The sequence below is a fragment of the Medicago sativa genome, chromosome 3 (genome assembly GCF_051527215.1).
Source record: "Medicago sativa cultivar Bolivia chromosome 3, Bolivia_mono, whole genome shotgun sequence".
NCBI classification, from domain to species: domain Eukaryota; kingdom Viridiplantae; phylum Streptophyta; class Magnoliopsida; order Fabales; family Fabaceae; genus Medicago; species Medicago sativa.
Genome location: NC_140751.1, coordinates 100,382,064 through 100,397,153, shown reverse-complemented (window position 1 = coordinate 100,397,153; position 15,090 = coordinate 100,382,064). Strand labels below are relative to the sequence as shown.

At 32.7% G+C, this 15,090-nt stretch overlaps 1 protein-coding gene across 1 annotated transcript; it reads right to left on the bottom strand.

Moving 5' to 3' along the window:
• Positions 1-4,934: 4,934 nt before the first annotated feature.
• LOC146942882 (gamma carbonic anhydrase 1, mitochondrial-like) lies at positions 4,935-11,758 on the bottom strand. The gene is made up of 4 exons (XM_085756976.1): positions 11,420-11,758; positions 10,513-10,638; positions 10,268-10,419; positions 4,935-5,592 (listed from the first exon to the last, which is right to left on the bottom strand). The coding sequence occupies exons 1-4, from the start codon at positions 11,673-11,675 to the stop codon at positions 5,308-5,310; spliced, it is 819 nt and encodes a 272-aa protein (XP_085613102.1). The 5' UTR covers positions 11,676-11,758; the 3' UTR covers positions 4,935-5,307.
• Positions 11,759-15,090: the final 3,332 nt, after the last annotated feature.

The following is a 15,090-nucleotide window of genomic DNA, read 5'->3' as shown; positions in this document are numbered from 1 at the left end:
AATAACATAGACTTAATCAAATCATTACGAGTTACAATACTCATATATATAAATCTGTGGTTAGTGGTTCTGCCAATGAGTTTTCAATATTATAGAAGTCATATATCCACATAGGTACACGAATAGTAATTACTTATAGGGATAGCCTATTAAGAGAGTAATTACATATAGTCAAAATCAATAAATGTTCTACGACATTCAATTAATCCAAGTTTTATAAAAATGTGACTATGAAAATCCATAAAAGCAAAATAGGAAATTCAATAATCCCAAAATTGGATTAACATAGACACTTAGTTTAAAGAAAAAAGATGTGGATTAATGTGGCCACTAGAATGTCAATAACAAAAGAACATTTATGATTATCTCAAATTATAAGTACCACAAGAACACAATATCATACTCGATAGGAGTATTGATATTATACATTGTACTTACTATTTATGACTTCAAAAATGTGGAATGTTGGTAAAACAGAAGCACAATGTATATTTGCATGCCAAGAAGTTATTGTGGATATTCCAACAAAATTGACTTAAGCATCCAATTATGATGCTCATTGAGATCGATAGAATTTTAACATATATCTCAATATAATAGAATGAGACTAAAGTTTAAAGTCTCTTAAGCTATGCCATATTTTATAGTGTGCACAAGAGTATATGGCGATAACGACAATAATATTGTGTACACATTTCTCTTGATCTCACATATATATATAAACAAGAGTGAGGTTTCTCATTTGAGCTCATAATATATAATATTGTGTACACACTCCCACTGATCCCACATATAAACAAGAGTAAGTGGAATTCTCATTAGTGATCACTGATACAAAATATTATAATAATGTAATATTCAACAGTGGGATACTCAATTACTAGTGCAAGATCATCAACATAAGTGGTTATATAATTTTAGCCAATAGAGTTTCATGAACTCAACCACATATTTTGCACATGAGCATAGCAGAATTATTAACACAAGTGGTAACTCAAAGATAATATGAAACCCCATAAATACATATTTTATCAATGGCAGATATTATCAAGAATTGGGTTTCGTAGTTAACCACATATTCTGCATTTACAATTAAGGAGAACGTAAATTTTCATTTAAGAATTTTATAACACAAGATCTCCTTTTCACAATTAAAATTCCACAGAATTTTATAAACATAGTAACCGTTATATGACAGAGTATGATGATTATATAAAAAATTTGTCATCATATGAGTGAGATGAGTCTCTAAAAATAGGATATAAGACTCTGTTCACAATTTTAATAACTCACTCAAAACTCAAACGCTACAATTATACTTACACAAATTTGAGAAACAATTAGGTTACAAGCAGCGGAAATACACAAGACTTATATTTTATTATTATTGAGGATATAAGAGAAAATAGTCATAAGCTTCCATAAGTATTAAAGAATAGCAATAACATAATTAATATCCTCAATATAAGTCTCTATTTCATATCTAAAATATGAAAACAAATAAATATATTTGTTTATGAGATATAGTTAGTTGACATGTAGAATTTTTCTCACTTGTTGAAGAATGATATTTTCTCCACTTGATGGAGAATGATAGTTAAACTATCTTACCCACAAAAGGATGATTATGTTAAGTAATGTCATACCAATAGGGTATGTCCATCACGTTACACAATACATAGCAATGATTCTCCCACTTGATAGAGAACTAATCATGATAGTTGAATTAAAAGTTTGAAAATATTTTAAATAAAATATTCAACTATTTCTCTATCACAAAATGATATGTTAAGTAACGTCACGCCGATGGGGTATGTCCGTCACTCACATAACAAAGGGATAGTAGCAATCCAATATATTTATATATATAAAAATCACATTTAGGTAGAAATTTAATTCAAAAATGTAATAATATTGGATTGCAAAATTTATACAATTTTCTACATGTCTTTTAACAAAGTAACTTACTTATATTAATCTCATTCAAGGATCTTAACGATAATAAGTAAGAACTATATCATCACAATGTACAATTCTTATGTCTCAAAATTTAAAAATCGATAGAGTATTATAATTGACATAAGTATAAACATTTTAGGTACATTGAATAATAACAATTATATTAATAACAACACACCGATAGGGTATGACTATTACCAATATAATGCTAATCTATTTAACAAAATTTGCATAATTGTACCCACGATAGGTGAGATTACAATTATACAAATAAATAATGTTTATGCTTAAGAGAATATGATACAATAATATCATGCATAAACAATTATACTTAAATTTACTTAACTTCGGTCATATTCAAATGATAGAAAAATGTGCTTAACAATATTTTAAATTAGCACATCATAAATATGACTTTAGAATTTCTTTTATATGAAGTAGTATAATAACAAAAGTTGTTATTTGGAATAGAAGTGTGTCAAATAGTTTTCTAATTTATCCAGAAAAGAACTCTTAGAATAAAAATTTTCAATACTCCCACTATAAATTAGAAAAAACACAAATACAAAATGGAGCATTATAGTAAGAAAATAGTATATAACAACAGAGTTCTGTTTAGAATATTCTGAAAAAGAATTTCACTTCTATATAGGATATCATAATTGCACAACAAAAGAGAAGAAGAACTAAATTTCTTCATATGTGCAATAATAAGCAATAAGTCACAAGAGGATAAAATAATTAAATAACAACTTACCTCGCAGAGTGTGACATTCACCCTTATACTTAGAGCCACTGAATTTTGATGACTTAACGAGAATATCTTATAATATAGTCATCTCAAAAATATTCATCAATAGAGAATAAGCAATTATAAATAAGCATATGTGAGACTCTAATTATAAATCAATATGATTTATATAAGAATTCAGATGTAAGGATGATACATATTTCAAAAATTGCCTCCATTCTTAATAAGTTGTTTTGATAATAGTTAACAGATAAACAACAAAGAGGCTTACAAATTTTAATTCATCATTATAATTTTAGCATAAAAAATGCAATAATGCATTATTTACTATATACAAAAATACATAGTTTAACATAATTGTGATCCAAATATTTAATTACGACAAGACACACTAATAGTATTTATCACAAAATTTAGAGAGTATAGCAAAAAGCATAATGTATATTAAAGAGAAATATGTCAATATTATATTCAATTAATATAAATGACATATATATACAACTCACTATACTCATTTTGAAAACAAAATATTATGAGGACCCATCAAAACAATTTGTGACAAAAATCAAAGACAAGTGTCTTAGTTTAAATATGTCGCCAAAAAATGATCAATTAGTAAACTTTGGATCTTTATGCTAAGACAATATAAATTCAAGAATATCTTACATTAGAATATTTATAATGCCAAGAATATTTAAAATCGTAAAATATAAATTAATTATACTTGACATTAAAATTAACAAAATTGAGCCTTCTATAAATTCACAATAGTAAATATAAGAGAGAATTTTCAAAAAAACAGTTTAAGCTCAAATATTGAGAATATATGATTTGAAGAAAAATTATTCTCAACGATCCTTTTAAGATTTGACAAATTTTTTGAAATTCATGCATCAAAAATACAATATCAACAATTCTCAAAATATATTAATTTATATAGAATATTTGATGCAAAAATATACAAAATTGAGTCTAAGAATTTTCACAATCATAACACTTTAAAAGAATATTTTCACATAAGATATTTGAGACAAGAATTATTATAGACCGAAAATGAGCTGCTAACCGAAACCCGGAAGAACGAAAGAATAAAATAAGGGTTATTCATCGCAACAATTAAAGAAAAAAGGGATATGTGATCGCGATGAATCATCTAAGATTAGACCTAAAACAATTTTGAGAATGGCAAACGTGATATTCCAAATACGTGTAAGGGAAAAGCAGTATCCAGAATCAAGGATTAACACAATATTTGGACTAAATAGGAAAAAACAATGAAACCCCAAACATCAATTCTGACATCATCATACGAATAAAACAAAAATGTCATACTCTAGGGTTCATGCCATTCAAACAAACAATAGCCATAAATTGTATCTAGTTGGCTCTGATACCAATTGATGAAAGTTTTAGTGTTTAACCATGAATCACTAGATACAAATTATAGCATATCATCAATAACAAAAAAAGAACAAGAGATTGTGTACCTTTGAATTAGGTTGATGAAGAATAACCGTAGACAACGCCGACAACTATGAGAGGGATAACTACCCACATTCCGTCTAGCTCTAGGTTTTCTCACCAATCTTCAGAATAATTAATCGTCTAATGGGATGACGTTTAAATAGCTAAACGGCTGAGGGCAGGGACCTCTCATTGGGCTTATCTAAATGGTCCAACCCATCACGGTCCATTTAGTAACAAAAGCCCAATCACTCAAATTCATCATATAATTAGTGCTTAACACAATAGACCATAATTTATATTATGACATCAACTTATAATAATTGATTATTGTCAATCCATAATTGATTAATTAAATAATTAATCCAACATGGCACGGATGTGTTGTCGTTGTAGTTGGCAGCAACGTCGTTTTTTATCGGAGAGGGTGGATTCGTCGGAGGGAGGGGGAGAGAGGAAGAGTCGACGACGGCGGATGCGGAGGTCAGAAGTAGTGAGGGCGTTGAAAGGACGACGGGGAGGATGGAAAATATAGTAAAATTTCATATCTAGAGAAATCGATACTTATGGAGTTTGAAGTTTAGATGCAGTCTGCTGGAGGTCGAAGAAAACGTTGAAAGAGAATGGAAAAAAATAAAGTGCAGGCAGAGCTTGATAAAATCAGTGCGCCTTTCTAATCTAATGGTTTAAAAAAACTTTCCCATGATAGGAAACTCTTTCCCTCACCCACCCTAAATGCCACCGGGGTACATATCCACACTCAACAAAAACACGGTTCAAATGTCCCCGTTTTAATAATAATCTCATCAAGAACTTATGAACGTCAATAATGTCTTGAAAGAAAAGATCAATGAAGAAAAAAGTGAAATCACTTGCATATAATACATCAAACACTAAAGATTGACATACACGATCCTACCACACACTTTCCCCCTAACCCAAAGTGGAGAACACAGTTTGAAATATTATGAGCAATCGCTTCCTGGAACTTGAAAGGAGCCATAACTCTAGCCTAGAAAACGTTTGGTGTTATTGAAAACCAAAATAAACCCCTCTTCCATGAATTTGAAAGAAAAAAAAAATACCCCTTGATGTTTTCAAGATTGGAATTGAAGACACTGCCTCTTAAGAACTCATATTTTAAGAGCTTTTTTTGCTTTATCAGGTAAGACATTATCAGGAAGAATAAGCTCTGGTGGAATCTCCCGAACAACACCCAACATAGAGTCATACTCCTCATCTTTAGTTGCATACTTCTTACGCAGCACCTTCTCAAACTCAATTTCTTCATAGGACTTTGAATTTTCAGCTGCATGGACCTGTGCAAGGTTAGTATAATTGGTGGCTGACTGGGAGATAAAAGCTATCTCTTCATCGGTGAGCTTTCTTAGAAACTTCGCTGGATTGCCAGCCCAAACCTGCAAAATATGCAAGTTTACAGATCATGAATGATAACCGTAGCAAGTACTCAAGAAAAGCAGCCAAACAAACATTAGAACTTTACTATCTGGCTGGATACCTAGACCAACAAAAAAAAAAAAAAAAATTAAGGAATGTTTTTCATCAGATGATAGATATTCAAGAGCCAATAGTACATAATATAGCTTTAGTCTAGCAATTGGGCCAACCATGTGATAAATTCCATGACAACATTCAAAGGCGCTCCTCATAATTGACAATAAAATCGTAATTCTCAGATAATGTTTTAAATCCAATACTGTTATAGAAGGTTAAGAGCCATAGTACAAAATGACGGAGAAATAGAAGCTGATGTACATCATCGTATTCAAGCTGGGTGGTTGAAATGGAGAAGAGCCTCAGGTGTTTTGTGCGATAAGAAAGTACCACTTAAGCTGAAAGGAAAGTTCTATCGGACAGCAGTCAGACCGGCAATGTTGTATGGTACGGAGTGTTGGGCAGTTAAGAGCCAACACGAGAGTAAAGTAAGCGTAGCGGAGATGCGGATGTTGCGTTGGATGAGTGGTAAGACTAGACAGGATAGGATTAGGAATGACACCATTAAAGAGAGAGTGGGGGTAGCACCTATAGTAGAAAAGTTGGTAGAAAATAGGCTTAGATGGTTTGGACATGTAGAGAGAAGACCCGTAGATGCCGTTGTAAGAAGAGTAGATCAAATGGAGGAGAGTCAGGTTAAAAGAGGTAGAGGAAGACCTAAGAAAACCATTAGAGAAACCATTAGAAAAGATTTAGAGGTCAATGAGTTGGATCCAAATATGGTTTTTGAAAGAACACTATGGCATCATTTGATCCATGTAGCCGACCCCACTTAGTGGGATAAGGTTTGGTTGTTGTTGTTGTTGTACTGTTATAGAAGGTTAAACTATATATGTTTCTTGATGTTTTAAATTCAATACTGTCAATAAGTCTAGCACCATGCACAAGTTTGTTTTCTACCGTTGAATCAACAAGTCACATCAAATCGCAATTGATCCAGGTATGACTTATTGATCCAATGGTGGAAACAAGTTTGTGCATGGTGCAAGACTTATCTGACTTTTTGTTTTAAACATAAGGTTTAAATGCAATTTTGATCCCCCTATTTTTAATTTTGTTAAATTTTGATACCCCTATTTCTAGAACCAACATTTTGGTCCCCTATTTAAAAAGTCAGCGGAAATTTTTGGTACCCCTTCACTTTGGATGAGGTGGCGTGCTCATTAATGATGTGGGTCCTATGTGACATTGCTTACATGGCATCCTCACTAGACACCTCATTACCACGTCATCAATTTGGGGATTTTGCCAAGTTAGGGTTCTTCATTTGTGTAGACATTTTATTTTCAATTTTTTTTTATAAATTCTAATTATTAAATTGTTTAATAGATATTTTTAAATTAATGGCATGGAAACGAGGTGTCAAATGATGGTACCATATTAGCAAGGCCACGTAGGATTCATATCATTAATGAGTGCGCCACATCATCCAAAGAGGAGGGGGACCAAAAAAATTTCTTTGACTTTTTAAATAGAGGGACCAAAAAGTTGGTTTTAGAAATATGGGTATCAAAAGTTAACAAAATTGAAAATAGGGGGAATCAAAATTGCATTTAAGCCTAAACATAAAAGAGTGCAGAGGCAAGAAACCAAGACATCCCAACTATGTTGGTACCCCTTAGTTGTCATCTATAAACTGCAACACTCAAGAGATATCATTAAAATAAAAAGAAAGATACAAAGGCACTTGAGGGGACTAGACCAAAACCCAAGCCAGAATAACCAAGGAAACTTGGCATCTGCCTCATTAAAAACCTTGTCAGAAAAAAACCCAAAGGGATAAAATCTTTCAAGGGAAAAAGAGTACAGAGCAAACAACAGAAACAACAAGGAAGGGAATCCTTGATAAAGATCATCATCCATGCAGCTCAAGAATTGGCCATATTTATTAGATCTTTTCCAACAGAAAAAACATAGAAATCTTGTGAAAAGACGCAAAAACAGGTATAAAAAAACCATGCAACTCAAGAGTGAAGATTTAGGGACCTGGATTTGGATCTATTTAAGAAAGGTGAAGATTTAACAAGGAAGCATAGAAAATTCAAAACGGTAGTTGTGCTCATGTGGGACAACTCAACATGTATCCATGCCATACACTTTGGATGCTCCTGGCTGCATTTCACCATATTTTACCTTTATCATTTGAATTTTTATACCTAAATAGATGAGAATACCCCAACAACCATTATAAAATAATAGCACTTCACTTATGTCTACAATGACTTGCTCACTTTTAAAACATTCAGTATCTTTTCTAATTTAAGATTCTTTTAATGTTATTTTATGCTAATTTTATATATTATATTAAAGCCATGGCATGTCCTATAATAATAAATTTAGGCTTAATTGCACTTTTGACCCCCCAAGTTTAACATTTGTGCGATTTTCTTTTGCCCCCCAAGTTTTAGAATTGTGCGATTTTGGCCACCAAGTTTAAAATGAGCGGTTTTGACCCCTCAACATTACCCCTTTTGCATTTACTAATCCCCATGCACATTTTGACCAAAAAACACTCGCGTGGCTAATTTAATGATGTGCATCTCCATGGCCAACGTGAAAATTAACATTTAAAAAATAAATAAATAAAAATCCTCCTTTTCCTTCCTCTTTCAACCTCCACATCAAACCTCCATTCTTTCTCACTCTCACACTCCCTTCTTACCCTTCTAATTTCACCCACCATCAAGCCCTCGATGGTTCTGGAGAGATTCAAATCCCAAGTCAATAGCGATTTAGTTAGCATAAAAAGAAAAATTGAGGAAGAACACCGATGCAAATTCAAATGAATTGGTCTTTTATAGATGCTGCGATTAGCACCTCTTGCCGTGTTGTAAGCGATGACAGACAGTGGTGTTCCTCTAACAAAATATTACTAGAAACTTTGAAAATAAGTGGGAACAGTGCATGTCACTTTTGCAGAAAAAAAAAATAAAACAAGTGAAAACTTGCACACGGTGTAAATTTAAGGAGATGACAGACAGTGGTGTTCCTCTAACAAAATATTACTAGAAACTTTGAAAATAAGTGGGAACAGTGCATGTCACTTTTGCAGAAAAAAAAATAAAACAAGTGAAAACTTGCACACGGTGTAAATTTAAGGAGATATAGTAGAGCTTTATAAATTCAATGAAGAACTAATCACAAAAAAAAAGTCAATGAAGAATTTTCAAACTGCCGCCCATCGCCAATGAGTATGTTGACAGAAAAATAACACTAGAATGTGGGAGTCTGTTTGCAACTTAGTCAAAGAAGCGTTTGCCAACGTAGTCAAGTTCACTCGCTCATTCCATTGGGTAAAATTAGAAGGGTAAGAAGGGAGTGTGAGAGTAGAAATAGGAGAGTGAGAGTGAAAAGGAATGTTTTCTTTATTTTTAATTTTATTTTAAATGTTAATTTCCATGTTGGCAAACACGTGGAGATGACACATCAATAAAATTAGCCACGTCAGCGTTATTTGGTCAAAATGCGCATGGAGGACTAGTAAATGCAAAGGAGGATAAAGTTGAGGGATCAAAATCTCTCATTTTAAAATTGGGGCCAAATCGCACAATTGTGAAACTTGGGGGCCCAAAAGTGCAATTAAGTCTAAAATTTATCATATCTCTAAGTTGGTGTCATATCATGTGTCTTCTGTCATATCTGTATTTTCTAGGGGTTTACTTTAGAGCCACAGTCATACTCTCACAGTAAACAAAATTTGTTGTGGCTGTAGGTGTCATGCTGTCATGGTGATGGAAGCCATAGTGCTAGTGTTGACACAGAGAGATAACAAAATAGCAACTATAAGACAGAATAGGCGAGTTTCAAATTTTAAGAAAAAAAACAACGGCTTTAATGCTTTATGTTGCAGAAAATTCTTGGATACAAAAATATAAGAAGATTGTCGGGTAAAATTTAAAATAACACAATAAAATACTAATGAAAAGTAACTCAAAGAATATGCATACTATTTATCCTAAAATTATCTTAAGTAACTAAACGACTTCAATGCTACAATATTTATCCTAAAACTATCTAAGTAACTAAAGTATATCACTAAAACAATTCTATGAAAAAATCCATAAACTATACAAAACAGAATATAATTGAATCCCCTAGTCCTAGACTGACAGTGTAGTATGTTCACTCAATAATGAATATTATTTACAAAAAACAGCTAGACTAACATGTACAGTGTTAGGAAGACAACTGTACAGTCTAAGCCTCCTATTTTGCAAGCTTATTCTTACGAGGGAGGTTCATAGAGGAAAATGAGATGTGTATTCATTGATATTCATTTGTAAAACTGTTTGACAGTTGTGAAAGGAAAATTCTCTTTGTAAAAAAAATTAACAGAATTCTATTCCCATCATCATTCTCTATCTCGTATCAAAAAAAAAAAAAAAAAAAAATCCTTCTCCATCTCTATCTGCTTTCTTTCTTTTACTTCTATTCTTTGATAACTCCGGCTCTACCAATTTGGGCCGACCTGCCGGATTCAAACCAGCGACCTAAGGCTAACTCTGCCTCTACTATACCGTACACAATCCTAAATCTCATTAAGTGGTACCAGACAGTTTACAGCCAAATTAGACATACCTCGCCAGATGGAATCTTTGTATTCTGCCTCACAAGGGCTCCAGCAGCAACCATAGCATTTTTCTCAACGACGACGCCATCAAGCAGAATTGCACCCATACCAACAAAAGCCTCATCCTCAACAGTGCAACCATGTAAAACAGCACTATGACCTGCTCAGTGAAATTTTATACACTTTAAATTTGAAATTTCAATTTAAGTGTAGAATGTAGCAAATTGTTGATCGTGGCAAAAAGGTCACTCACCTACGGTAACATTATCCCCAATAATAGTAGGCAACACCTTCCCACTTAAATTTGACTTTGCAACATGCACCAGGGAGTTATCCTGTAGGTTAGTTCCACTTCCAATTCTAATGCTGTTAACATCACCTATCCATAATGTCAAGTTCAAATATGATTGCCGGTTTGCCGCATGTAATTATTAAGTATAGAGATAGAGACTCACAAAGATTTCACATTTAATCTACTTTACAAGTTCAGAAAAATGCAACTTCCCATGAAAACATTGTTTCAAAATATAAAAGAAAGACACTTAAATGAAGTTGCACAAAATAGTTGTTTTTGTTTTACAATAAGTGTATCTCATATGAAAATTGATTTTATTTAGTTAAACAACTTAATTAAGTGTTTATAACTATGAGTACTTATGTATAAGCTGTTCCTATAACAAAAGATAGAATAAAATGAAACTATTTTCATATAAATTATTTCCTCCGTCCCTAATTATAAGATCCTATAACACATATTTTCATATAAATTCCGTCCTTATTTATAAGACCCTGCGACACATTTTACGCACATTAAAAAAGTGTGTAGTATAATTAATGTATATGTTTTGTGTGTCACTATTACCAAATTTAAAAAAAAGGGTAATAAACACATGATAATTTGAAAGGAGTCTTATAATTAGGGACAAAGTAAGTATAAGTGTATTTTCATAAGGTGTCCTAGAGAGCATATAGAAATAAGGTGAAAACAGCTTATAAACATGTCATAAGTTGTTTCTATAAGCACTTACAAATTCTTCTGTCAGTATATAAACTCAAATAAACAAATCCAAACATACCAATTATTTGATTGCAAAAGCATTACATCGTTGAAACCAAATATTTAGAAATTCATATCTAATTGATGAAATGAGTTCCCTTACCTCTCAATACAGATCCATACCAAATTGATGACCCTTTTCCAATCTGAACATCACCAATGACAGCTGCACTTGGTGCAACAAAGACATCCTTATCAATAACAGGAGCCTTGTCAAATATGTTCAAGATAGTTCGATGCCTAGAGAGCTGTTCTTCGATGTAGCCACCTTGGAGATGAGAACCGAGGCGATCAACGGCTTGACCAGTTTTCCGAATCAACTGTCCAACGCTGTATATTGCTCTTCCGAGGGTTCCCATTTCTTCTTCAATCAATTCCTAATTGCTAATGCCAACACTTTTTCAGGTTTGTTTCAGTCTTGAGCATCAGAGACTGAGAGGTCGAGGTAGACGTGGAAATGAATTGCCCCTTTCATTCAGAGGAGGGTAATTTCGGGATTCCAGAAAAATATATATTCTCAAACAACTTTCAAATTGGGCCGGTCCAATTAATCGGGTTGGCCTGCTAACAGCACCCCTTTTAAGGTGACAAAACATTGAAGTGTTATATATATATATATATATATATATATATATATATATATATATATATATATATATATATATATATCAATGATTACTTACACATGAATAGAAGGCAAGCGGACAATAAACTGCGCTGCTAGACCTTTTGGATGGCAAAACCAATCCGTAAAACAACATTCATGGACCTAGGAGACATGACATTGTTATGCGTGACTCTTTGAACTCTATGTAGAAGGTTAACGAACTCTGATGGTAGGAAGCTGAAAATGTCAAAAGAAAATAGAATAAAAGCATGTTGATTGTCAGAACACATTTTCTCATGTTTGGCCACTTTGATTTACGCATTTTTTAGGGATGCTTGTCCTATCATAAAAGCCTTGCCCCCTAATCTCACAAGTGGTGACACCCCAGTCAAGTCCACACATGCATGTTTTTCTCCTACTCATCCGGACACCATAAATTCGCAGGCCTAAGTGTCATTCTTCTATCCAGTGCGTCAGTCAAAAAGTTCACAGGCGCTTCCTTCTTCACTGATACTCCCGACCGCTTGAATATATCAAAAAGGACATCCTTAACAAAGTCATGCATATACTTAAAGTCAAGAAGCTCCTTACAATGAACGACATGCTCCCCAAAAGTATTCAGGCACACCTTACGACAAATATGACACACCTCATCAATAGGAAATAGTGGAATCACAAGGCGATATCTAAGGCTAGTACAATACTTCACTGGTGACATATGCTGACCTAACTCATCAATCGGGATAGCTAGAAGAAAATCATGAGCATGTGCTGCTTGCAAACACCCTAAAATTGTCTTTTGTCTAATGTTCATGTCAAACTTAACTTTCATATTTTGAACACTTTTACTAAAAATAACACTCGCCAGAACATGTACTTTAGGAAGGACGGTATCCTTGCAAGTAAAACTGCTAATGTCAAAATCTGAAATTGTACCACGGAGACCATCCAAAGCATTATCGAAATTCGAGTTCATTCCACATATTCCATTGTCTCTCAAAACATGATCATGTAGCACCCAAGATTGCGCCCTAGAAACCACAAAAGCGTATGAGGAAGCCTCTACTGCTTATAAAAATTGATTTTGACTTAATTGATAAAAATTGATCTTAACTTAATTGGTTCTTGTTAAAAGTGATATGAAGGTGAAGTTATTCTTGTTAAAAGTGATATGAAGATAAAATTATTTATGTTTGTTACATTAATGTAAAATAAATTCTAAAATCAACAGCTCAAATTTTTTCTTCAATCATAATCAATCTAAATCATTATGTTTAAGAGTGATGTCAAAATCAATTTTACACTTACATACATAAGAAAATTCACATTCATATCTTAACCAACAAAAAAGAAAAGATTTCTTTCATACAGTTTTTTTTAAATCAAGGAATAATACTCAGCAGTAGGGTGAAACATGCATCTTCATATTTTAAGATTCTTTTGATATACTCTTTTGTCCTTTTTCTTTAAGCGCTATGATATATCTTTTTTCCTTTTTCTATAAGCGAGCGCTATGCATAAGGTTATTCAATAGCTCAGTGGAATGTGATTTCTTAACCATATCAATTTTATTATTCATACAATTGCTGATTTTCGTTTTTGATAACTCAGTTGCTGATATTTATTTTAGCCCTTTTGACCTAATTAAATGCTTTGTTTATGACTTATAGGAACCTTCTAATTAACGGTCATGAGAACTAAGTTTTTGTTTTTGTTTTTGAAAGAATGAGAAATTTGGTGATTATAAAAATAGTGCAGCATGGTTTAGGTGTTGGAAAGTAAACATCAATAAGAAAGGGTGTGAGTATTGTCACAGATAATCATAAGTAGAATAAATTGAATAAGTCTCAATGTCTCACACTTCAAACTAAAAACATGTTTGGTGTTTGACATTCAATCACTTTTATTTCCTTAAATTATTATCAATTATTATCATTACTTATCTTTTTTTTACTCAAATTATCAATGTTTATGTGTAGTGTTTCATGTCAGCCTATATTGCCACCACATAATCTGACTTCTAGTATATATATATATATATATATATATATACAGCAAGCTAGCCAGATCAAACAAACATGAATGGCTATATATAACAACCATCCAACAACCGATAAACCAAATCACAAGTTTGGTTGTCAAAACTTGACTCTAGTTTATATTATAATAAAAAACACCCAAATTGAGTAGCAGTTGCTATTATTCTATATATCTTGATTTTTGATAGTAGTTGTGTTTAAACATGGCCAACTAATCTCTTGAATTGAAACCAAAAAACATCATATTCCACGCCTTTCCTCTTCTCTGGGTCTGCCTATGCCTCGCCCCCAAAAAGTCATGTCATGTGTCACTACTACTATAACCTTTACTTAGGAGGTGCATAGCATGATATTAATTGTTATACTTTAAATTCCTGTGAGATGATGATGAGAGAAAGAACTCTAATTCCAACATTTGTGTTCTGGGCTTTCCTTACAATAATCACACCAACACTAATTCTCTTGTCCGAGAATTCAAAAGCCGACCTTGCATCAAATAGTAAAGAATCTTGTAAACTACTAAGTTACTAACACTCCTTGTTCACCAAAATTGATACAATTAATTTTCTCTTTAATTAGGCTTGTGTCCAATTAATCTCTGTGTCCTACTTTGCAGGAAATATAACAGAGACAATGAAGGTAAGAAGAATGATCGGGCACACACAGAGTAACATCATAAGAACAGCACCGCCACCTGCCAAGTCAGTGGTTGTAGAGCAGGAACTTGCCCCAGCACCAGCTGCAACCGTATCATTATTACCATTGCCAACTCCATCACAATCGCATCATAATCACACTGATCTTATAAGCAGCAATCACAATACCACCGATGATGCTTCCAAAGTACAAGTCCAAGTCAAACAAGATACATGAGTACTTGAGTTTAGTGAAACAACAACAAAATCAAACGGTAAGAATATATAGTATCAGTTCACAAATACTAGTAATTATGTCATATTTGTCCATACCATGAGTCTGAATTGATATGGACCGATTGGCGTGAATTGTTTAGCAAACATATAGTATCTTCCATTGTTAAAGTAAAATTAAAAGAGAGAAAATCAGGGAATAATTTCTTGGCAATGTAATCTCATTGCAAATTAGTAGTTGTTGAAATTTTGTGTATGT